This window comes from Brienomyrus brachyistius, chromosome 3, assembly GCF_023856365.1.
Source record: "Brienomyrus brachyistius isolate T26 chromosome 3, BBRACH_0.4, whole genome shotgun sequence".
Classification (NCBI taxonomy): Eukaryota; Metazoa; Chordata; class Actinopteri; order Osteoglossiformes; family Mormyridae; genus Brienomyrus; species Brienomyrus brachyistius.
The window spans coordinates 35,786,592-35,812,945 of NC_064535.1; the positions used below are offsets into that span (position 1 = coordinate 35,786,592).

At 44.0% G+C, this 26,354-nt stretch overlaps 4 protein-coding genes across 18 annotated transcripts in view; 1 reads left to right on the forward strand and 3 right to left on the reverse strand.

Annotated features, from left to right (window-relative positions):
• LOC125739311 (uncharacterized) overlaps positions 1-26,354 on the forward strand; it is a 117,641-nt gene that overhangs the window by 48,312 nt on the left and 42,975 nt on the right. The window contains exons 1-4 of one of the 15 annotated variants that reach the window (XM_049009293.1): positions 10,911-11,050; positions 11,146-11,227; positions 12,080-12,165; positions 12,689-15,697. In XM_049009293.1, the coding sequence (XP_048865250.1) occupies positions 12,700-14,568 (1,869 nt within the window). In that variant the 5' untranslated portion in view covers positions 10,911-11,050; positions 11,146-11,227; positions 12,080-12,165; positions 12,689-12,699 and the 3' untranslated portion in view covers positions 14,569-15,697. Of the gene's footprint in view, positions 1-10,910; positions 11,051-11,145; positions 11,228-12,079; positions 12,166-12,688; positions 15,698-26,354 lie in introns of those variants that run through there. The other 14 variants (XM_049009292.1, XM_049009286.1, XM_049009289.1 and 11 more) reach the window with 14 other exon arrangements.
• The window catches only part of LOC125739323 (uncharacterized), a 112,392-nt gene that overhangs the window by 29,173 nt on the left and 56,865 nt on the right, over positions 1-26,354 (reverse strand). The gene's annotated exons all lie outside the window — the stretch shown is intronic.
• On the reverse strand, positions 7,737-9,729 carry LOC125739326 (uncharacterized). The gene is made up of 2 exons (XM_049009330.1): positions 9,127-9,729; positions 7,737-8,500 (listed from the first exon to the last, which is right to left on the reverse strand). Exons 1-2 carry the CDS (start codon positions 9,623-9,625, stop codon positions 7,995-7,997), a joined length of 1,005 nt encoding a protein of 334 aa, XP_048865287.1. The 5' UTR covers positions 9,626-9,729; the 3' UTR covers positions 7,737-7,994.
• LOC125738562 (uncharacterized) lies at positions 21,250-25,717 on the reverse strand. The gene is made up of 2 exons (XM_049007696.1): positions 25,583-25,717; positions 21,250-23,282 (listed from the first exon to the last, which is right to left on the reverse strand). The coding sequence occupies exon 2, from the start codon at positions 23,269-23,271 to the stop codon at positions 21,250-21,252; it is 2,022 nt and encodes a 673-aa protein (XP_048863653.1). The 5' UTR covers positions 23,272-23,282; positions 25,583-25,717.

The window sequence follows — 26,354 nt, forward strand, 5'->3', positions numbered from 1 at the left end:
GATGGTATAAATGTTACCATAGGGCACCAGGACCCTCCAATTTGGTTCCAACTGGTTGTGCTGGTATGAGTTGCTCCACAGACACCCAAACACCCGATGGTTTGTATTTTACCAATTTATTTTACATAAAAAGTAAAAACACACTTTAAAACGCCAAGGCTAGCCGATGGCATACAAAAACGTCATAAAATTTTAGTCCGTTCAGGGCCCACTGTCAGATCAGCGGGGCCAGGCGATGTCCGTGCAAAAGATGATCCCCACAAGCCCGGTTCCGTCCGCCCCAGCCTATAAGGGTGACACAAACACAAGGCGAGCAAACAGATTCTACCACAGCACGACCCACAATCGCCGTATAGGGATACCGAGAGTATCGCGACAAAGGCACACTACCGCACACTTATCACCCCCACAGGGCACCGCAATAATCACACACACAAATCGAAACACCCGTACACACCCACTACAAACGACACCATATCACGGTACCCACTACAGGGAGGATCGATAACCTGGTTTCGAACACCCGCCACTACATCAGCCTAAACCAGACCCCAGATCCGACGCCGACCCGATATTTGGCTCTGTCCAAGCGAGCAGAGTTTTCACTTAACTCGCTGCGGGGGGAATGCCCAGTTACTCTCCCCCGCTCCGGCGTCCCAGCGACTCCTTCCCCGACAGAGCGTCTCGAGACGCGATCGCCACTCGGGGTGCTCCGCTCTCCAGTATCGGCTCCCCGGTCCACTCTCCGGTGCGTCTTCTCCCGATGCCTCGTCCGGTGTTTCTTCTGTCCACTCCCTGGTGCGCCTTTTTCCGGTCTCTCCTCCGGGTCTCTTGTCCTAACTTCCAGGGTGCCTTTTCTGTAATGCGATCCTCCCCCTTCACTTTCCCAACCATTATTCCAACGCCGCAATTGTCAAGGCAATTAATTAGTCCCGCGATCCCGGCTGACGTACCAAAGGCACAAGGATATAAACAAAACCTACATGCCCGTAATACCCACGTGACACTCCTCCCTACTTTTTCATAGGCACGTCCTCGAGCCTGCTCCCAGTGGTACATTAAAACTTCCCCAAAAAAACACACCATGCATCAATCATACACCATAGCATGCCTTCAGGTATACCGCACTGGTTTCTTTCCAAAATTAGCCCGCTGTGACCTGCGTACTGTTTCCACACCCCCACCAACACTACTTCCTGGTCCTTGGGAATACTCCCGCCTATACCCAGGAGCTAGCCCATTGGGCAAATACGGGGCACCCCAACAGGGCCACCCCATCCACCTGGGTCCCTCCTGAGAACGTGGTGGCTCAACCTGAGGCTCCACCACTGGCTTCGGAGTAAACTTACAGGTACGTAATCGGTTCCTATGCACTGTCCTTAAAGGCCCATCTCTGCCTTCCGGCCTCACCTGGTAGACTGGAATCCCAGACGGTAATTGCCCTACCACCACACAAGGGGTTCTTTCCCACCGATTAGCAAGTTTACCCAGCCCCATCTTCCTAAAGGTACGTATCAGCACCCTTTCCCCAGGTAAGAGGGGCTCCCCCTGCACCTTCTTGGAATGAAACTGTACCTGGTGATCACTGGCCCTGGCAGAATGCTCAATCACTTTCTGATAGGCCCTGGCCAACCGCTGGTGATGCTGCTGTACCCACCCCTCTACAGACACCTGCTCCTGCCCGGTCCACGTTCCTAACACTAAATCCAACGGGAGCCGCGCCTGGGTGCCAAACATGACATAATGAGGGGTGAAACCTGTGGATGCATGGACAGTAGTGTTATAAGCCTTCACCAACTCTGGCAAAGCTTCCACCCACCTGCTCTGTCGCTCTTCATTTAGCGTACCCAACAGGTTTAAAAGAGTCTGGTTAAAACGTTCGCAGGTCCCATTACCCTGAGGGTGATAAGGACTAGTCCTACTCTTCCTACATCCATAATACCTGCACAACTCTGCCACCAATTCAGACTCGAAATTGGCCCCCTGATCAGAATGGAAGCGCTGTGGGCAACTGAATGGCTGTATGACAGTATGCCAAAGGGCTTGTGCAACCGTGCGTGCAGTCTGGTCCTTGGTGGGAATCGCCCACGCAAATCTGGAAAACAGGTCAGTCACAACCAGCAGGTTCTGGTAATCACAGGGTCGACCCAATGTTAAAAAATCCATACCCACCACCTCCAAGGGAGCAGAGGTCACAATGGGGACCTTGCCTTCAGTCCGGGACTTGCGGACGACACACCTCTCACACGCAGCAATCCAATCTCTATTGTCCGTTTCCATGTTCAGCCAAAAGAATCGTCTACGGAGGACTGAAAGGGTCTTCTCTCCTCCCAAATGGCCTACCTGGACATGGACCTCCTCCCATACTGCCTTCCTCCCAGAGAGGGGAACCAGTATCTGCCCATGAACCTCCAGAGTGGCGGAGTCCTGGATTCTCCTCATCAATACCCCTTCCCTCAATGACAAGCGGGGCCAGTGTCTCAATAGTTTACGCACCACCTCACCTGCCCGCTTCCTCTCAGTCCCATCAGGAAGATGTCCTCTGGACACATACTCTGCCAACTGCCTCAGAGCCACGTCTTGACTTTGGAGCTTTTTCCATCGTGCGGGGTCCCACCCCCAGCTTGGCTCCTCCTCCACCTGTATACTTCTCTGCTGGACTTGGACTCTTGGCAATGGAGTCGCTCCCTCATCTTCCACTGCATCCGGCCTCCGGGACAACACATCTGCATTAACATTCTCCTTCCCCGGCCGATACTTGAGGTCAAAGGTGTAATTCTCCAACTGGGCCATCCAACGTTGTTCCGTCGCCCCTAATCGAGCCGTTCTCAGGTGTGCCAAAGGATTATTGTCAGTGTACACAGTAAACTGAGCCTCCCATAGATAGTCCTTAAACTTCTCCGTCACAGCCCATTTCAGGGCCAGGAGCTCCAGTTTAAACGAACTATAATTTGAGTCCTTCTTCTCGGCCGGGTGCAAACTACGGCTAGCATACGCTATAACGTGCTCTTGTCCATCCTGGACTTGGGCCAATACCGCCCCTAGGCCTTCAAGGCTCGCGTCGGTGTACAGCCGGAAAGGTAATGAAAAATCTGCGAAGGCCAGCACAGGCGCTTGGGTCAACCTCTCCTTCAAACTAACAAAGGCCCGACTGCACTCCTCAGTCCACACAACGGGTGCCTGCCCCTTTTTTGCCGTTCCAACTAACAATGCGTGCAGGGGTCGAGCAATCTTTGCAAATCCCTTGATAAACCTTCGATAGTACCCCGCAAAGCCCAGGAAAGACCTCACCTCCCGCACCGTCTTTGGGGGTTGCCACTCTGTCACGGCCCTGATCTTCTCTGGATCCGGATGGACCCCCGCCTCGTCCACCACATGGCCTAGGAACTGGACCTGGTGCTGAAACAGCTTACACTTCTGCGGCTTCAACTTTAACCCATAGCCACCAAGCCGGCTCAACACCTTCTCTACAAGTTCCAGGTGTTCCTTGAACGTGGCAGAAAATATTATCACATCATCAAGGTATACCAACACTTTATCAGTCCCCAGGTCCCCCAAACATCGCTGCATGAGTCGCTGAAAGGTTGCCGGGGCATTACACAAGCCAAAGGCCATCTTCTCAAATTCGAACAGACCCATAGGGGTGGCAAACGCAGTCTTCTCCCGGTCCCCTTGGTCCATTGCTACTTGCCAATAGCCGCTGGCTAAATCCAAGGTCGAGAAGTACTTTGCCTGCTTAAGGTTGGTGAGGGCCTCCTCGATTCGGGGCAGGGGATAAGCGTCCTTGTGAGTGATTGCATTTAGCTTCCTATAATCGACACAGAAGCGCAGTGCACCATCCTTCTTACGGACCAGGACTACGGGTGCTGCCCACGGGCTGCTGCTCTCTCGAATCACACCTGTGGATAACATGCCCTGCAACAGCTGGTTCATTTCCTGATACAGGGTAGGTGGAACTGGACGATATCTTTCCCGAACAGGGGCGGCATTACCTGTGGGAATCGTGTGCCGTACCGCATCTGTACTACCCAGGTCGTGGTCTCCTGAGGAGAACACACCTGCCCACGTAGTCACCAGCCCTTGTACTTGTTCCCGTTCTTCCTCCATCAATCCCTCACACCGATCAACCAATTCCTGCAACAAAGGCATCATCCCCGCCGGCTCCACACTTGCTGCCCTTACACCTACCTCAATCACACCTCCCTCTACCTCTCGCAGGGTGACCACAGGGTCAACAATATCTGCAGGCCTCAGCTGGGTCACTCGCGCCAACTTCTGGTGCCTATGGAGCTGTACTGGAGCCGGGTGCAGGTTCCTTACCTGGAGGAGGACCCTACCGCCTTCGATCTTAACTACACTCCGGGCAACATCCACTGCTCCCCCTCCCTCCAATGGCTCCACCAGCCCATACACCCCAGTTTGCACCCTAGGTCCAAACACTCGGGCTGCTAGAACCATCTCGCTCTGGCCGGGCACGATCACACCCTTGCGCTGTCCTATCCGTACATGCCCTGGCTGGATGTCCTCTGCCTCCGCTACCACCCTCTTACAATGTGCCAAAGCCTTGGCCCACCCATGGTGACTTTGGAAGTCCACTTGTCCTGAAAGGAAATCAGACTGAGAGAGGGATTTCGCCAACAGTTCCTTCCAGCATGCCCCAATGATGTTCATCCCCAAAATGGGCTGCTGGCATGATTTTAAATCCTTTACTACTACCACTCCCTTCTTGGGCAGCAATAATCCACCCACCTTCACATCTACAAGGGCATAGCCCACATAAGGGATCTCTAGCCCATTCGCGGCCCGTAAAGTCAACCATGTAGCCTCCCCCACAACCCTCTCATCTCTCCCTGGAAGTTTGTCAAAGACATTCTCAGGCAATAAACTCACCTCTGACCCTGTATCCAATAAACATTCTACCTCCATCCCATTAAAACCAACCGTCACCAAAGGGCAAGTCCCAACTAAAACCTCTGAAGACTGACTGAGGCCCTGCAACTCCACTCCAGACACCTGGGCCCTGGTGTCTGGACAATCTAGTTTAAAGCTGGGGAGGTGGCACCACAATTCCGTGCAATATGCCCTGCCTGTTTACAACGGCCACAAATGGGACGTCCCTGCTCATCCCATTGAAATCGATGACGTGGTAGCTGGGTCCTGGGGTTCTGGGCTGCTGTTCGAGGGGCCAGCACCTGTGTGGGTTGAGCCTGCCCAATACGATCCTGGGCACCACTTGGCCGTCCTGGTAACATCCCTTGGGGCATTGGCTCAATCCCCTGCATCCTAGAGTCCGCTCCAGCCCTTAGGTCCCGCAGCTCCGACATCACTTTGTTCTGCAGTTCTTCAAACTGCCCACGAACTTCCTGTAGCAGCTCCTCCTGCAACTTTGCCTTCCAATCATCTTCTCTCCCATCCAGAGCCCTGTTAGCTGAAACCTGTGCACAAGCCGGTGGCTGCCAAACTATGGCCTGACGATCCTCCTCTGCCCAGAGAACCTCGGTTCGCACCTGATCAAACGTCTTAAGTTCCCTCCGGCGAATCAAGCGGTTCAAATTCTGCCTTAAATCTGCATCCTGCAACCCTGTCACAAACTGGTCCCTCAGCACTTGATCTGCATTCCCCATCATAACCGGGTCCCGCTGCTGTAAGCGCTGATGTAATTCCCGCAGCCGCAAGGCAAAGGCCCTCCCCGTCTCACCAGCTTTCTGCCTACAATCAAAAAACATACCCCTCAAATGGGCCACAGGCACACGATCACCATAGAGCTCATCCAGGTAGGCAAATATCCCTTCGGGGGTATTCCTTAAAGGCTCCTCCAAAACTACTACCTCTCTCCTGGCACCACCTTCTAAAGCCCCCACTATAAAATCACTTTGTTGCTGCAGATCCCAGGACTCATTCCTCAACATTGCCTTAATTCTATTCTTCCATTCCCCATACGAGACAGCTGACTCACTACCCCCAAATCTAGGCACCCAAGGCGACCCAATAAAAAAAGGCGACATCGCTACTACATTACTCCCCGAGTAAGGGCCCTGAGCAGCTCCTGAACGCGGTTGGCCAGAGGCCTCCATCATAGGTGTGGGGTATATGGACTCCACTCACCCAGCACGAACCAGTAATATCCTGCCGACTACGCCACCTGATGTTACCATAGGGCACCAGGACCCTCCAATTTGGTTCCAACTGGTTGTGCTGGTATGAGTTGCTCCACAGACACCCAAACACCCGATGGTTTGTATTTTACCAATTTATTTTACATAAAAAGTAAAAACACACTTTAAAACGCCAAGGCTAGCCGATGGCATACAAAAACGTCATAAAATTTTAGTCCGTTCAGGGCCCACTGTCAGATCAGCGGGGCCAGGCGATGTCCGTGCAAAAGATGATCCCCACAAGCCCGGTTCCGTCCGCCCCAGCCTATAAGGGTGACACAAACACAAGGCGAGCAAACAGATTCTACCACAGCACGACCCACAATCGCCGTATAGGGATACCGAGAGTATCGCGACAAAGGCACACTACCGCACACTTATCACCCCCACAGGGCACCGCAATAATCACACACACAAATCGAAACACCCGTACACACCCACTACAAACGACACCATATCACGGTACCCACTACAGGGAGGATCGATAACCTGGTTTCGAACACCCGCCACTACATCAGCCTAAACCAGACCCCAGATCCGACGCCGACCCGATATTTGGCTCTGTCCAAGCGAGCAGAGTTTTCACTTAACTCGCTGCGGGGGGAATGCCCAGTTACTCTCCCCCGCTCCGGCGTCCCAGCGACTCCTTCCCCGACAGAGCGTCTCGAGACGCGATCGCCACTCGGGGTGCTCCGCTCTCCAGTATCGGCTCCCCGGTCCACTCTCCGGTGCGTCTTCTCCCGATGCCTCGTCCGGTGTTTCTTCTGTCCTTTCCCTGGTGCGCCTTTTTCCGGTCTCTCCTCTGGGTCTCTGCTGTCCACTCCCTGGTGCGCCTTTTTCCGGTCTCTCCTCCGGGTCTCTTGTCCTAACTTCCAGGGTGCCTTTTCTGTAATGCGATCCTCCCCCTTCACTTTCCCAACCAATCCCAACCATTATTCCAACGCCGCAATTGTCAAGGCAATTAATTAGTCCCGCGATCCCGGCTGACGTACCAAAGGCACAAGGATATAAACAAAACCTACATGCCCGTAATACCCACGTGACATAAACAGCCTTAATCTGCACAAACCCCAGTCAATGACTGAATACGCTTAAGTAGAAGAGCATACAGCCACTTACCCACATGGTAGAACTCTATGCGATTAATCTAGCGACTGTTATGGCAATTAATCTAGTTAAAGGATTTGAATAAAATGTAATTTACATGACAGTAAAAACTATTTTAAAAAGTATTATATAAAGATCTTAAATGACATTCTCAAACTATGTTCTTCTGGTGAAGAGAAAGTTTCATATTTAAAATCTGTCGCTGAACATGGAAACATACTAATAGATTAATATTGCATTTTCGGTAGAAGTTAAATTTCAGTTTCTTCTTTTCTGTTGTATATATATCTACCTATTACTCATGGAAATATCGCATATGTCAATGTTTGAGCCTATCGTGTCGCCCTAAAAAGGACTGAAAAGTAACATTCTGGGTTACTCCTATAGGTTACTGTAATTGTCACTAAGGATATACAAACGTTCTAGGAAGGCGATGGAAAGACCAAATAGGACCAAAAAGGAAGACAAAAGCAATCAAAAGGATTATAGTTCTTGTATTTCATTAACGGTGCTGAATAAAATTCAGTTTACATTGATTTAAAAACAGCAGTTTGAAGAGTATTGTTCTCACATCAAATGTTTCGGCTGAGGAGAAAGTTACATATACGGTACATATACTTTATTGCTGAACACGCTAACATACAAATACAGTAATATTGCATTTTCTGTAAGAGATAAATTCTGACTTTCATGACTTTCATTTCATTTATGAGAATTTGTTTTACTTTTTTCCTACCAGTAATCATCCCCCTTGTCACACAAAGCTTTCATCTTTCTCACATTCTCTTCAAAAGCACTTTGTATTGGTTTTAAAGTTGTTTCGACACACTGAAGATGACCCTTCTTATCTGACATTTGCAGAATACATTTAAAGATTTCCAGAAGTACTGTCATGAGGGGCTCAAACAGAATAAACTTCCTTGTCTGTACCTCGCCTACTTTAGCTATCCCAGCTAGATCGGTCAAAACCCTGACAGCATTCCTGAACTTCTCCTGGACATCAGCTATATCAAGGCGCTGCTGTGTGACGTCTTCTAAGGTTCTTCGTAACACCTCCAAACTGGTGTTAACTTGAGAAATCTCCTGTGTCTTCTGGTTGATCTTTGTCTGACAGTCAGAAACACCTAGAGAACTACTTGCCACTTGACGTTCCCAGTTGTGAACTTCACTTTGAGCCTGATTTTTAGCATCATTTGCGTTGTTCATATCTGTCTGGTAAACCCCAATCAGGGTAGCTCCTGTAAAACAAGAGTTAAAAATCATACAGAAGACAAGGTAATTGCCATATGCTGATAATTCAAAACATGAAATCAGAGTGGGAAGACAATAGGAGAGATGATGAGGTAACAGGCGCATTAACAATAATATAAAATCTCTGTTTTTTTTATCTCAGGCAACAAACAAACCCTGAGAACCAAACTTCTAGTTTGAGAATAAATCCCACACCTGTGTGTCTCCCTTGTGCTCCTCAGCACTCCTGCTCCCCAAAACAGTCCCTCCTCCCTCCGCTTCGTCACATACTTCTGTTCACAGCCCAGATCAGTTCTTACTCATGTCTGACAGTATTAAAGATGTTTTTCTGCAGATGCCCTGCAGCTGGTAGCCACCTGCACTGAAAGTCAAACCTGTGATACTTCCAGCTAAACATGAATCACGCCCCATTCGGTTTGCTCTGTTAGATTTTAACAGCACGTACACTAGCTTTGAGACTCCTTTGGTTCTGGCTTGGGTAATACTTTGAATATTTTTTTTTCTTTAAAATATACCTGACCAGTTTTAAAATTAGAATTAAATACGGTATGCATGCATGATAGTAAACATGATATTTGTTTGAAAAAGCAAAATCTGCAAATGTATCACTCACCAACTATGGGTCCAGCACATGGAACAAACATCAGACCGATCCCAGCGTTCCTCACAGCTTCATCGTGCTCCATTCTTATACGCATCTCATTAACTTTGGCCTGTGTTGCTTGTAAGTGTGTATTTGCATTTGCTAACGATCTCTGATGCTCCAGTAGTATGCTTTGCTGACTTGCAAGCTGGTCTTGTAGGTTTTTGCATTCAGTTTTCGTGTCATCCTGTTGTCGTTGCAGTTTTCCTTTCTGTTGAGTTAATTCCTCACACTCTTTATCTATACTTCCTAAAATACCAGAAGCGCTTTGCTCTGCTTCCACGAAGTTATTCTTCCCTTTAATAATTAAAGAGCGAAGCTCATCGTGTTTGTTCTTCATGTTACCTTCATTAGTAAATACAATGACCGAAAGATCATTAAAGCAAAGGATGCCGTCTTTGAGAAGCGGTATTACGTTCACAACGAACACCTCCTCTTTGTTGGAAAGGCTGACTTCCTGACCAGACATTTTTTTTCCACTCCGATCTCTTTGTAAAACTTTTTCTTGTATATCTTTTTGTGATCCTCAGCCTTTACAACCGCGTGATTTTGCAGTGAGCTGAGGTAGTCGTGGCTTGAAATAGTCGTGGCTTAAATTCGCATGATTTCAAAGAGGCGTGAATGGCAGTGACTCACGCCCACTTTGATGGGGCTGATGTAGGGGAGACTGGGTTGCAACACTTTTTTCATTCCTCTCATTTACTCAGAGACTGTTTGGACTACACCAGCCAAATTTGTATACTATAAACTTACATCTGTCTGCTCATAGTACTTGTAGGTAATTATATTTTACATATCCTGCACAATATTGATTTGAACTGAAGAAGTCAGATGTTGCAACCGTCCCCAACATTGGAGGAAGCAGGTCTGAACCGATCTAGATATCTGTGACAAAAATGTGATGACTCAACAGAAAAAAAAATCGTTTTTCTTTTGAGCCCCCCGTGTCTGTAACTGGTTTCCAGCAAACAGTAACCCCCAAAGGCTGGTGTGTGATTCATTGGTTTAAGCCCCTGTGCCTGTGATCAGAATTCTGCAGGGAGGTTAGTTAAGAATTTAGGTGGGGAGAGACGGAAAGCTCCAATTAATATTAAAATTGGGCACTGTAAAAGGCCTACCCTTCGTGGTCTCTATTTAAATACTAGGAGTATTAGCAATAAAATTCATGATTCAGAGGCTTTTATTTCATCAGACACTTACAACATTATCGGAATGAGTGACAATTATGGTTTATTCTTTTTTTGCTGCTGAGTGCCTTGGTCACGGCAAAGTCGGCTTTCAGTCCGTATTGCCGCAGAGAATGAGACCCTGTCAAGACACATTCTTGCCCTGTCTAGAACTGATTCCAGCTGTGATGTCAAACCGATCTCTCAACGAGATTCTCCCTATCATTGAACATGCTTGTCTTATGTGAGAAACCAGCCTATTTTTCTGACTTGAATTACTTAGTTTGTACAGCTTCATTATTCGATTGCTTTAAAAGCTAAAAACAAAGGCTTTGAGTCACCATTCAATAACATACATGAAAGTATTTCATAATTCCTAATGCGTTAAACTTCAGCCTTTGGGGACAGCGACAGGACTTTTACAGTAAGTGAGGCGCAGTGGGTGTGTTAAGCAGCAAGCTGCACAGACGTGGTGGGGGTGAGCACACATGCGCGGGGAGATCGGGGTGGTGGGTGTGTGCGTACATGCGCGGGGAGATCGGGTGGTGGGTGTGTGCGTACATGCGCGAGGAGATCGAGGTGTTGGGTGTGTGTGTACATACGCGGGGAGATCGGGGGCAGGGCACTGAAAGCGGAGAATAAAAGCTGCGCACAAAAGCGCCTCCTTAACAATCAGAAAATCAGGCAAGAAGCAAGTATCTGCAAGTATATAATCTACTTCTTGTCAGGTATTTGACTCTTTACTATATGTTTCTGCATGTGTGATTACAAAACTTAGAGTAAAAAATGAAGTATGATGAAATTTATCTGATTTATTCTGCAGCTTTCCAGTCGTTTTTAGAGCATTTATTGCATAGTGAGGGAGCGTGTATCTGGACAGCTTATGGAAACATACCTTACACAAGGTTTGTACGATGCGCTGAACGTGGAATGTTCATACGTATATTGTGACATGATATATTCATGTGGCATTTGTATTTTAAAATATACAAATTTGCATTTGTATTTTAAAATATTCATCTTAAGATTGGAAAGCTATAAAATATAAATATACAGCTCTGGAAAAAATTAAGAAAGTACAGCAATTTTTTTTAGTCTCACTCATTTCTCCATTTATGGGTGTGTACAGGTACCTGTGTAAAATTTAGAGTTTTTTTTTTTTGTAAACTCCAGCTTGGCTCTTCTCTGTTTCTCGTTGATAAACAGCTTCTGCCTCGCTGTATGAACAGTCCTAGCTGTGCACTTCATACCACTTAGTGTTTCCCAATCCTTCATCCTTCAGTTTATGAGACACTGTCGGATAAGTTGACTGTCATCTCTAGCATTAGAATGCCGCTTCTGCCCTCTGTCTGTCTAGTCCTTGATCGTTCCCAGTGTCTCCTGCTTCACTTTTTTCTTGTGTACTGCTGTCTTACAAATATTGCCCCAGGAAGCAACCTACTGCTCAGCGTAGATTCCTGCCAGGAGAACCATGATTAAACCCGGATTTAACAATGCAGTTTCTTAAGAAATAGTTGCATATGCATTTACATAAATGTATTTTACATTTGTATGTAACAGGTGCTCTTGCTTAATTATTAAGTTTGATCTGATTTTAATCATTTTTGCAGTAGAAAATTAATAAGAGGTATTGGAGTGAGTGGTGCCTCAACCATGTGCGCTTGTCCCTTTGGCTAAAAGTTGGATAAATGGATGGCATGTAACCAAAAAGACGCACACCAATGACAAAGCTTAATGCCACTGTTTAAACCATCCAGACTTATCCAGTGTTGCTCCAGGGCGCCATCTTCTGAGTAGACAGTGATACTGCATCCCTGTCCCAAGTCAAGTCAAGTCAAGTCAAGTAGGTTTTATTGTCATTTCAACCATACACACAGTATACAGTGAAATGAGATAACGTTCCTACAGGACCATGGTGCAACACAGAGCAGGACAAAACAGAGCAACATCATAAGTGCAGACAGGACAGTCCACCCTAGAAAGGGGATTATTCCAAAAAAAGGCAGGCAGCTGGGTTTAGTTACCTGGATCCCATGAAGGGACAGAGATGGTGTCACCACCTACACTGACAAAAAACATCACCCAGACCTCAATGTGCTGTGGATGTATAATTATCAATAAAACTTGCTATTGTAAACTGGACTATTTTCGTTCAAACTGTTTTCAGAGACGCACACATTTTGCTGTGCTGTTAAAAACATTTAGTCCATCCATTGGTCTTTTAGCAGCTTTTATAACAAAGGGTCATGAGGATGAATATAACTGACATACACTCTGAAAATGTCATGAGCTAACACTTTTAATACTTATCAGAGCGACATCACTGAATTCTGAAGTTTTTCAGAACACTTTCTTTTCTTTTTTAGGAAAGACGAGAATGGCAGCTCTGTGGGCCGGAGATGACACCGAAATGGCTATGCAGCCATATGCAAACTGGGAGGAGTACCTGATGAATGTTCCACTCGCTGTAGCCATTCTGGGTGAGCTGGTCTCTGTCTCCCCTACTTTAGATTTCTCCATTGACCCTCCAGAGGGTGGCTTTAAGTACATCAAGTACCCAGACTCGTTCCATGCCTGTCTAATGCAAGTGGCTAATTCTGGATGGACGGCATTCAGTGAGGCTCACAAGAACATGGAGCAGATCCATCTTCAGGTTGCCAAACTGCCAGTTTACATAGAGAAGGCAGTCAGTCAGATCAGTGAAGAGCCGCTCCAAAATCCTCCCTCTGAGCAAAAGGAGAACGCAGCTACTATATCAGAAGACTGCATCAAGCTAGCCAGGCTTACACAACAGAACATTACCCACGTCAAAAACCTGACTGAAGAACTGTTAGAAGCAAGCATCCGTGCAAAAAGGGAACATGCACCACAAATGGTTCAGTGTAGCTTAGAGGAATCTGTGCAGGAAGCCGTTTCATATGTCATAAAAAATGAATTGGGCAAGATTCTATTTGAGGACATGGATAATTGGATAAGTAACGCAGAAAACATTATACAGAGAGCAGCAGAATTACACCAAGAAGAACCAGTAATGCGTCTCATGTGTGCAGCAGCTCCGGCTATAGAAAAGGAAAGTGAGGATTTATCTTCTGTGTGTAATGTGTATTCCAAAGCCAGGCCGCTTGTGCGTTTGGCCGAGACGCTGAGCGATTTTGTTGATGAAAAAGAAATTAAATGGTCTGATATCACTGATCAAAAGCAAGGGCAAGCAAAGATATCATACCTGGTGGAACAATGTGAGCAGATTAAAACATCCGTGGAGAGTGAAGAAGACTGTAATGTAAAAAGCACTGCAATCGACATATGCAAGGAAGCTATGGACCTGTGTTCTGAGCTCAGCATGATTGGAGGTGACCTTAAAGGGAAGTGTGAAGACAGCAAGACAGAAGAAATCATGGCAAGAATACAAGCACTGCTGACAAGAGCTCAGAAATTTGACCTTGATAGACAAGCACTGCAAGAAAGTATTAACCTTGCACCGCAACTTCTACAGCATGTTGAATGCAGCGGGAAGGTAACTGCAGGCAAAATGCTGAAGGAGAATATCCGTCTTCGCATAGAGCAGAGTCGAGTCCAGCTGAACAAGGTGAGACAGCTGCAACAACAGAGTTTGGAAAACCTGGAGAAAAACCAGAAGGAGCTGACAGAGATCTTAACTACAACAAGTCTTGATGTGAAAGACAATGATTTCGACACAATGGCTTGCATTCTTAGCAAGTGTCAAGATGCCATGGCAACAGTGAAACAAGCATGGGAGAAGATGGTGGATTCAGCTGAGCTCATGTCAAAGAACATCCAGTCTTGTCTTCATGTTATGCCCCAAGAACTTACAAAAGATATGTCAAGCTCTAGAAAAATGCTTATAAAAGATGCAATCTACCAGCAAGCCTTCTATGCATCCAATGTAGCCAGCATGATTAGCACAATCTCTGGGACCTACGTTGAGGTTTCTGAGAAGCACCTGATGGACACGATCAGCAGCCTGGGCAAACTCATGGCTCTGGATCCCGTCAGCCCAGATTTTTTGAATGAGCGCCAAAAAATTCGAAATGCCTGTAAAACAGCTCTGTCTTCCATAACAGATCATGTGAAGACGACAAATGAGCAATCTTATCAAATGGCAGAAGACAAGCTGAAACTAATCGAAATCGAAATGAAGTCTCTCTCAGCTCCAAAATCTGCGGAAAATATAAAAGAGATCAGAGAAATTATAGAGGCTGTATTCATGTTGGAAGCTGATAAATAAGTTCTTCCCTTGAAGAGGCTTAAGACAGTATCTACCAAAGTTTAGTGAAAATGGCACATGTAAACCTCCAATGAATACTAAATGAAATACAGATAATTCAGATATTATGCTTGTATGTGTCCATCCATCTTCCAAACAGTTATCCTGATAATGGTTTAAAGATAAAACATTCATATGATGCATGAAAATGAACATGCTTTATTGATCAGAACCTACAACATCATCAGAAGTTACCACATTACTTGGGTAATATTGATCATATTACATGTTTCTGCTATGAGATTAACTTTGTAAAGCAATTAATTCAAATAAGTAAAATTTCGTTCAAGGAAATAGACTCTCAAAGCAGTCAGTCAAACTAAGCACATGAGTTTCAAGGTTTTTCCAGTTAAAGTGGCAGGTTTGAAGACACCGTGAGTCTGTGACACCAAGCAAGATCAACACAGCTTCTGAAGTCCAGGGGTGGAGATCCGCGTACAGGAGAGACCTGGAGTCAGACTGACCTCACTGTCAAAGGTCAAGGAAGAAGACGACGTCGACCCAGGGGTCCCACCCAAGATCTTCACTGGATACATATTTCGTATTAAGTAATCATGTGTATGCATGTTTGAGCAAAATCATATATACATATACTTTTATTTGCTAAAATACAATTGTTAGTATACCATAGTATACCACCATAACATTTTATTAATGGGCACTTGTATGTCAACCAGCTTGTAACAGGGGAATGTATTTTAACGACGTAGAGCAAAGTGACCGGATCGGGAAGCTTGAGCCACCTCAGGGCATCCATTACTGTCTCTGCTAATAAAGCACTGGGATCCAGCCACACACTACTTTCCTGTGTTCTTTACAGAGCAGTTACTGATTCATTTTGGAGGCTAGGTACAGTGCTGCTTACTTTACTATTAATATGCAAAGTATCGTCTTATTTGTGCAATTTTGGTATAGCAGAGAAAACAGAATTTGTTCTGAGATTATTATTAAATGACCAAGCACAACTGAGAAAACGTGTAAACCAAACGCACTGCGTACATCGACGTGTCTAAATAACAAGGCAGGCTAATTTATACGTTGTAAAAAGATATATAAAATTCCTACTCAAAAATACAAAATCATCGCAATCGTAATGAACTCAGTCTTGAATTCCTTTCTACCGCGTATGGTCGCCTATCTGTAGCTGGTACGACATGCCATGGCACAGGTGGGACAAGAAGGTGACGATCTGACTTGCAGCTTCCAGACAACTGAGGGGATTACTGGGGAAACTTAATACACTGCAAAATAGAAGGTGCACGAGGTCGAAAGTCAATAAGGGAAACAAGAACTAACTAAAAAATACAGGTAATGTGATCCATACAACCATCCATCCATCCAACCATCCATATTCTATAACTACTATTCCAGAAACTACGGCTCGACATTATCTGAGACAAACATTAATAAATCTGAGTGATATACAAAGCATCCCCATGGACAACTGGCCTATTATGTAACATTTAAGAGGTCAGTCTACAGCAAAAGTCCTACAGATAATTGAGGTTTCTGTAGGAATCTTAGCTGGTTTGTCTGAGAAGGTATGGCAAGGTGTGTGTGTGTGTGTGCAACGGGCCCTCAAATATGACTTATTTTCCATAAGGCCTAAAAAATGGAAAAGACCATCTTGACTGATATTGAATTCATTGTTGCTGGTTGATTTCTTGTTATATTCTTTGAATGGCAGCCTGTAATTTAACTATGTATTCATGAATTTGAATTCATGTACTGATTTTTAGTTCAGTTTCAATAGCTCCATTAACTGAAAAAGACACAGTTTGATAAGGTGAAGTAATTGTGCCCAAAATCTAAACACTGCACTTCCCACAGCCCAGAGAAATTCCATGTCTATATATGAAAGAATGAAAGTTACATTTATATAGTTACTCTTTCAAACACCCAACCGCTTTATAGAACCAATGGGGAACCACTTCAACCTGCATGCCCACTGTGTAACGGCCGCCATTCTGCTCCATTATGCTCATCACACAGTGAAGGGGCAGGAGAGAATTCACCAGTTAGATATAGGGGATGATTGGGGGGGCAGATTTGATAGGGCTATTTAGCCTGGGCATTGGGGCACCACTGCTACTCTTACAAAATATGCCCAGAGACCCTCTATGACCTCAGAAAACCAGGACCTTGGTTTTTACTTCTCATCTGAAGCACTGGGGCCCCATCCTTGCACTGGGGCATCGGGACCCACAGTGACCACAGGATGGACTAACCACCAACATCTCTGACAGCAGTAATACAGTATTAAAATACCAGCCAAGCCCTGACCTGCTCAGCTGCAGGGGGATTACTGTACTTAGGCTCAATTACAGGTGCTATGGTTGCTGGCCGTACATGCCTATTTAAATGATTTTAAGGGCAAACTGTTACTAACCCCTTATAGAACCAGATGTATAAATACCAGTCAACAGTTTTAATCTTTGTAGATTTAGATTTCTTTAAACTGGTTTACTGAAAAAGAATATTACACGATCACTGTATGTTTTGTAGAACATGTAGTGAAAAACATTTAAAATCAGCTTGTCGTGCATTAATCCTTACTTAACCATTTCGCCCAAATAGGCAGCCAAAAATCTCACTACAAATGCAGTTTTAATATAAAATAACGTGAAACTGCTTGAAAATCCCCCCCGCCTTCTCCTGTCTGGCAGCTTTAGCAAGCAGAAACATGTTTACTTTACCATGAGGGGCTAATACAAAATCGTTGTGTGTGCTTGGAGGGGTGCATGCTGCTCAGTGTAGCCTCCTGCCAGCAGAACCACGATTAAACCAGGATTTAAAAATGCAGACTCTTAAAATATATGGAGAGGTCTCTTCATTTTTTTCCAGAGCTGTATTTTACATGGTGTCTGTTATGCTCATGTTCATTAGCAGCAAGTTCTTTCGGAGCAGATAACTATAACTAAGGCAGCAACTGGTTAAATATTACTTGTTATAATTTTGTTGTATTTGCCCATGTTTTAAGGATCCAGCATTGAAAGGTTTCACACAAAAACAAGCTCTCTGTGTTCATGAAGGGAGAAGAATCGCCAGCCCCTTCTCGTGTTTATGGGAAAGTGAGGAAGGGTCTGTAATGCAGTGCAAAGTTTGTTTGCTTTTTGCTTTGCTGTTTTTTAAAATTAAAAATAAAGCTTTTTTAAGATTTAGACCTACAAGCAAGTCTTTAGTTTTATTTTGTTGTTTAAGTCATGTTCACCACCCCCACCTCTCCCATCTTACTGCAGTCCCCACTGGGTCATAAAAGCTGAAGTCAGACTGTCACGCAAAATCCCAAAACACAGCACAGAGTATCCCAACAGGAGGGTCCTGGGCCTGGCCTGCCCCTCCCTCACTACGCCAAGTCACATCACCAACATCCCAAAACACAGCACAGAGTATCCCAACAGGAGGGTCCCGGGCCTGGCCTGCCCCTCCCTCACTACGCCATGTCACATCACCAACATCCCAAAACACAGCACAGAGTATCCCAACAGGAGGGTCCCGGGTCTGGCCTGCCCCTCCCTCACTACGCCATGTCACATCACCAACATCCCAAAACACAGCACAGAGTATCCCAACAGGAGGGTCCCGGGCCTGGCCTGCCCCTCCCTCACTACGCCATGTCACATCACCAACATCCCAAAACACAGCACAGAGTATCCCAACAGGAGGGTCCCGGGTCTGGCCTGCCCCTCCCTCACTACGCCATGTCACATCACCAACATCCCAAAACACAGCACAGAGTATCCCAACAGGAGGGTCCCGGGCCTGGCCTGTCCCTCCCTCACCACGCCATGTCACATCACAAACATCCCAAAACACAGCACAGAGTATCCCAACAGGAGGGTTCCGGGCCTGGCCTGCCCCTCCCTCACTACGCCATGTCACATAACCAACATCCCAGAACAATGCAGGGCACCTGGGTAATTTTCGTATTGCGATGTCTCACAACGCTTTCGAAAATTATAACGTGATAATTTAGATTTTCTCGCGCATCCCTTGTCTTGATCAGTGTCAGGCTCCGATGTGCTCAGAACATGGTGATGTAAATTAATAGCACAGCAAACAAGCTCATGTAATGAACGGGAATTCACAGTTTATACGTGCAAACTTAAAATTGCAAAGTGCGTTAGTGATCGATACTGTAGTTGACTTTCCCACTGTGCTTACAGAGGTACCATCAGACACACACATTGCTCAGCAGCTCACTCTGTATTTTTCCTTTTTTCCAGCAGAGGTCAGGCTACAGAAAAAGTTGTCAATGAGGTTTTTTGAAGGAATTCTACCTGGCTTGTCTCAAAAGGTGCGATTTTGATCGGACTGCTTATTGGCCTGTACATATGTCATTACCTAGTCAATCAGTCACTGGCTGAAAGGCAGTTCCACACCCTGGACTAGCGCTTTAATTTGGTCTATCTGCCTTAAATCCCTTTTTCTGTGCAGCATCTGTCTCCTCCTTCTGAGTTACAGGAATGATATATTGTCGGCTCAACATGGTGACATGCTTTTGATTCATACCAAAAGTACCACGTCACTCAGAAAATGGCAGACTTAATTTTATTCATTACTTTTTGTTGATACTTGATCAATCAATAATGGAATATAGATGATTATACAAAATGCATACCTAATCAGTAATTAACAACTGAGTTTATAATGGTGCTGTTGATTTACACATACTGGTTGAAACAATGTAATCCTACTTGAATTCATTGAGTGTATCAAACAATAATGCAAATCTGCTTAAGTAAGGGATTTTTGTTTTCTATAAAGGAATTAACATGTTTGCCAAAATCCAGCTTGTTCAGCAAGGGGCTTGGGTCAAGGTGAAGGCATGACCTGAGAATAAGCTGTTGCAGAAGATATTATAAAATGCATGCATGGTATTGGATAATATAAAATGCATGCATGTTATTGGATAAGGAGTAATGTAGAAAAAGAGAACAAGGGGCACATATGGGAAGTGACATAAAGTAAGTGGATATAATTAACTTGATATTGCAAAAGGAAAATAGATGGACTTCTTCTGAGCTGAAAAGTGAGCCTCAATAAGCAGAAGTAACTGTTGTCTCCAGATGTCTGATCTTCCTTGAACTGTCTGATCTTTCCTCGAACTGTGTGATGTCTGGTGCATTTCTGGCTATAAGAGATGTATGTACGTGTTGCTCGGGGAGCAGAACACGAGACGCATAATTACTGAGTGTCTGTTCCCTTTCAGCTCATTGAATAATAAAGTCTGTTCAAGAAATTTCTTCCACAACACTCAACCCATATTGTATATTTTACTGACCTTCAATTTCATGGAAATGGTAATCTGCTAAGTATTATAAATACATACACTGCGTGTCTGTCTGTGTGTGTATGTACATTTTGTATTACATTTTGTGGACCAGATTTCCTCACGCTGAGATAAAACCTGTAGCTTTTTACCTTGTGGGGACTTTTTGGGATCGCCAGAAGGATAACCTCAGGTTTATAAAAGTCTACAAATGCATAAAATTGCTAAAATTCTATTATTTTGTTTGGGTGTTTATGGTTAAGGTTAGGGCTGGGTTAGGGTTGCCATAGTTGGGATTAGGGTTATGCTCATAGAAATAAACAGTGAGTCCCCATAAAGACGGACTGTGCGTATTTGTGTTTGTGTGTGTGCAGATTTTCATATTTAATTTGGATATTTAATTGTTGCGTACTGGTTCATTTCCTGTTATACTCTCAGAAAGACTTTGTTTAATTATGAAGTCATACTTATGTATTAACATTTGATTCATGGTCATTATTACTAGAAAGACTAAAAACATGACACGATTTGATACATGGAGTTATTTATTTTTTATCTCAAAATCAGAACAAAGTCACATGACTGCTCTTTCCCACAGCCCAAACACCAAACAAAATCTGTTTATATATGATTTCCAAATCACACGATTTTAACTGCACACTGCTACCTCTCCTATAGACCCTGATATGTAAATTCATACCAGTCACTAATTTTAATCTTTGAGGTTAAATGCATATAAGCAGAGCACATTACATGAAGGATCAAACATGAAATAACTGGATTAAAACTCTTCATGTCTCCATCTCTACAGTTTGTGAAGCACAAATTCAAAAGGTCATGGCTCTGCAGAGCTCTTGCAAAGTGGGAAAACATGCAAACGCGACCCCAGAGCTATGAGATGGACGAGATCTTTGGTGAGACCCTGGGTTGTCGTCGTCTTCCTCTTTTGCCTTGACCTTTGATCGTGAGATCAGCCTGACTTCAGGTCTCTTTTGCTAGTGGATCTCCACCCCTGGGCTTGAGCTGTGTTGAACTTGCTTGGTGTTCCAGACTCCAGGGTGTCTTCAGACCTGGCACTTGAACTAAAAAAAGGTTTTCTCCACATGTCAAACCCATCTGCCACATTTTTCCTTTCACTGACTGCTTTGGTTGTTCCCTGGATGAGACTCATACTGATTATACGCAGCAGTAAATCTAACATCAGTTAAACAAAATGAATTACTAATTACCAACAGAATACCATTTCAAGCAGTACACAAAAACTTTAACTGATGTGTGTCAAATATAAGCATGCATACCCACACAACTATTCAGATATATTTTCCTGTTCTACCATAATTTTAAGATTCATTTATGTTTCTGCAGAACCTTTATGCATACTGATCCTCATCCCTCTTACTCATTTCTTTAAATGAAGAATTTGTTATTTCTTTGATCTCTTTAATTTTCTCCTCAGATACTGGGGGTAACATTGGCTGTAGCTCCATTACAATCTTCTCCATTCTCTCTTTTGCCTTCAGATCAAATTTCTTCCTGTTCGTTACCACAAGATCCCTTATTGCGTCTTGAGCTGCATCACATGCATCTTGTAATTTTTTGCGTTCAGTCTCAAATTCTGGTCTGTTGGGATCCAGAGCCATGAGTTTGCCCAGACTGCTGATCCTGTCCATCAGGTGTTTCTCAGAAACCTCAACGTAGGTCCCTGAGATCATGTTAACCAAGCTGGCTACATTCGACGCAGCAAGGGCCTGCTGGTACATTGCATCTTTGAGATATTTCTTTGTGTCATACGGCAGCTTTTTCTGAGATGCCTGTCCAGCTTTTTTGACAAAATTTGTCAGAGAGGTACTCAGGCAGGATTTGACGATGTTTGAGATCATCTGAAAGAAGCGGACCATCTTCTCCCACTGCTCTTTCACTCTTCCCATCGCATCTAGACCCTTAACCAGTACCTTAATGGTGGTGTTGAAGTCAATCTCTTTCACTTGACAACCCCGCAGTATGACTAAGATCTCTGTCAGCTCCTTCTGGTTTTTCTCCAGGTTTCCCAAACTCTCTTTTTGCATCTCTCTTGCCTTTTCCAGCTGAGTTTTAGCTTCCTCTATGCGGTAACGGGCGTTCTCCACCGCCATCTCACCTGACCGTTTTCCTGCACATTCTTTTGCTTGATGCGGCGGTTCAGGTTGGAGGGCTGGAGTGTTTGTGAAGGCCTTGTTGTCACAGTCTAATTTCCGACACTGCTTCAACAGCTTCTGCATTCTTCCAATCAAGCCCTTTGTCTTGGCAGCGTCGCATTTCCCGTCAGGTGCGATCTTTGAGAGCTCAGAGCACAGTTCAATAGCGTCTGTGCAGATGTCGAGTGCGGCCTTTTTGGCTTTACAGTCTTTCTCGTTCTCCACTGAAGTTTTTATCTGAGTATATTGTTCCCCCACATACGCCGTCTTTGTTTTGTCTTCCTTTTGATCGTATATATGAGACCATTTAATTTGCTGTTTGTCAATGAAGCTGTTCAGTGTCTGGGCCAGTTTCAGAATCTGCCCTGCTTTGGAAAGTACGTTGCTCATAGCGCCAACGTCGTCATGGTCCTTTTTGTCCTTTGGTGTTTCTGCCATGCTTTTAGTTGCATGTGAAAATATACCTAACAGACCATCAGTGAGTCCCTCTACAAAGTTCATGCCAATCACATCCCACCCAGACGGCAGTGAATCCATTGCTTTATCAAAAGTCTTCTGTGACTCATCTAAACGTTTATTCATGTCCTCAAGCGTTTTCTGAGCCCTTTCCTTTGCTTTCTCTGAATCCTCTTTTCTCATATTTGTCTCCTCAATTTTACGCTTGATAGCCTCCAGATCATCACCATATACCTTCTTTGCACTTATACAAGCTTCCAAAAGTTCTTGGATCAGATAAATTACAGCGGTGAACTTTTTCTCTGCTTGATCAGCCAATTTTACACATTCATCTGATATAGTAGATATTTGTTCTATTTGGTCAGGGAGACAAATTTCAACAAGCTTATCATCCTCCTTCAGTAATATATTCACTGACTCCTTGATGTAAACTGGCACGTTGCCAGTGTGGAGACGGATCTGGTCCATGTTTGTGTGAGCTGTATTGAATGCCGCCCATCCGGCATTAGCCACTTGCATAAGACAGGCACGGAATGAGTCTGGGTACTTGATGTACTGAAACCCACCAGAAGGAGGCTTTTGGCCAATGGAGAAATCTACATTGGAAGAAATAAAGACCAGCTCCCCTAGAATGGCTATGGAGACTGGGGCAGGTACCAAGTACTCCTCCCAGTTAGCATATGGTTGCATTATTATTTTGGTGTCATCTCTGAAATCCTGAGCCTTGGTAATTGATTGGGTAGCTTTCACTAAGTCTCCCATTGTCTTCTTTCCTGTAAGGAAACAGACACAGGTTATAGATAGTATGTACTAGAGATGCATGATACATACAGAACTGGTGTCGGTCAATATTCATTAAAAATCCATTTATCAGCATTGGTCTGATGTGTCCACATTGGCCGATATTGCCGGCTGATATTTAAACAAATTTTCATATTAAAAGTAAGACTGTCAGCTGCCTTAATTGAGATTATGCGCTCAGTTTATGTGATTAATCAGGCAGCATTATTCTACAAGTTTGGATTTGTGAATAAAAATGTGAATAATTTGTGCTTAGTTAATTGCCTTTGACAGTAATTGTTAATGAGACTTTATAATCTACAAATGGATTTTAGATAAAAAATATTTTGCATAATTTACATTTAAACAAAATGATTTAAAGAAGCATCAGAAGAGACAACTATCTTTCGATGTATCTTAGTTTTTAATCTACTTATGAATACCTTTAAGGGTGGGATGTAAAAACTCAAATGCTGGAGTCAAATTCACCTTTAAAAGATATATTTGTAATGCGTGATGTAATCAGTGATTAAAAAGCAAAGGACTTAATTTTGCAAACATTATGACATTCTAATGTAGATTCTAAGTCAGTGCTCGACAGCAGTGGATCAGACATTCAAGACTTGTCATTTTCTGCTTGTTTTCTGACTTTCAGGCACCATAACTAAATGGGATAAAATGAGTGTTTCTCGTACAAGCGCCGTCCAAATTGTTAAGAATTACATGGAAGTGACTACAGTGACCTCAACAGTCCAAAAAGCACGACACAAGCAGATGAAGAATGTAGTACAGAAAGTTCAATAAATCTACTGTCCTGAGCCAAAGCAGGGCTCTTCAGTGGGCTGTGGGAGTGTGCCTTCACGCGCATTATTATTTAAGAATAAATGATACGCATTAATGCATAAACCATGACAGCTGAAATTAAAAGCTAACAGACCCAGATCTATGCAGGTTATCGCACTGGACAAAACGCTGTTTTGTAGTGAAGGATGAGGGACTGCATTGGCTCATTCACCACTTAGAAGTGGGGTGGCCACTTTAAATCTAAAAAAATACTGTAAGGACCGTCGCTGGCACCACCCGTCCCCCACCACCCTCCACACCCCAGGCTTGCGCCCCACCCCAAAATCTTAATAGCAGTCAGGGGTTGGATAATGTACTTTGAATATGGATAATTAACTAATAGATTGTCTATGGTTATTGAAAGATTTTCATGCAAATTAGCTGTAACCTAATATGTGCAGATGCACAACAGACAGCAGTTATCAAAATGGGAAGAGCTCCACCCAATCAAAAGGGGGCTGGATTCCAATCTGAGGCAACGGGGCTTCTGCTTACTGTTTTATAATATGTGGTGAAATCGAAACATAATTCAAAAGTCATATAATGTTAATTCACATGTAGGATATTAGATACTAGTTGGCTTACTGTACAGTTATTTCCCCCAAAAGGGGGTAATATGACCAAAAATGGGAATTACTTAAAAAAAACATAATTCAGACCACAGTAAATAAATTCGGTAAAACTTTCTATGAATGTCATGTCTATGATCTATGAACACATTCATGACACGTTATAAGCATGGCTATGAACATTTATAATAAGGCATAAAACATTATATCTGTTTGTTAAGCATTATGGATGATTTATAAAGCTCTCATCTATAATGGCCTATACTGTAGATCCTTCATAAGGCAGTACAAAGCCTCTGCTTATGCCAATAATTATAATGCATTATGAAGGTATCTACAGTGCATGATAGATGACAGCTTAATTGGGATTTATGAAGTATTATAATTTATACTACTATGTCTTATAACTGTCAATAGAAGATGCTGTAATGCTTTATTAAATCTTATACTGACCATTATAAAGCATTATGAAGGTATCTATGGTTCTTTATAGATTATGGCTTTCATACATTTTTCTGTAATGATAGCACAGATTATGCAGATTTTAATGCATCAAGAAGAGAAGATTTAAGCACTCTATTTTGTAGTTATGTAACTGTCTGATTATTATATTACATCCATCCAATCCCCCTTGTCCCAAACTGTACCAGCTATTTGGTGTATAAATGGGTGGCTGGTTTTAGTGTAAATGTGGCCCTGGACCTGCTTAAAATACTCTTTTCTGTTATCGGTGTTTTAACTACCCGACAGCCAACGACGTTTATGCAAGCTTAGATTACGTATTTTGATTATTAAATGTTAGACAAGTTTCTCTTGCATACCTGTTACACTGTTCATGTAAAATAATCTGGGAAATTTACCATGTAAATTTGCATACTTACCTGGTGATGCAGTAATCAGAACAAATACTTGCAGGTACTTGCAGCTTCCAAGCCTTCCTGTCTCAGACTTTGTGATCTCTGCGGTTGTCGTGAGCAGCTTTTATTCTCTGCCCTCTCTGTCCCGCCCCCTGCACCCCCACCTCTCACACGCATTGATTATTCGTTCATGCACTCAAACACCATATATGGTTATCTCATGCAAACACACTGCTTTACGGATCAACAATAAATGGTGATATTACTGTTTTATAAGCGTATTAAGAGTATTGCAGACTTGTCCCTGTTTTCATGTTAACATCAGTCCGAAGTTGGCTCTCCAGGTTTTCTTTGTAATAATGACTGTTGCAAACGCTGGAGGGCGCTATTATACATCTATAGGGAAGTTCGACTTTATTTCTCAGTATTCACTCTATATTTCTAGCTATTTCAGATTTATTTCGGGAAATGGCGACTTTATTTCTCACACTTCTTACTTTATTTTTTTATTGTCTAACAACCAGCCAGTAGCCGGATCCTCCGCTTCTGCTGGCGCTTTACGGTCCGATGCGATGCGCTTACAGTAGCAGGCAGGAGCGGAGGCTGCAGAGGCTGTGTGTCTCCAGGGTTTTCACATTTACAGTCGTCTGTGTGAATGGTCGCCTACATCGGAACATGAGAGGATAACGGTGTTGTAAACGTTAACCAGGATTCGAACAAAGAGTAGTAAAACGTATCTTTCACCTAATCATCTGTGATACAGGCATGTCTATCTTTCAAGATACAAAGTCCCATG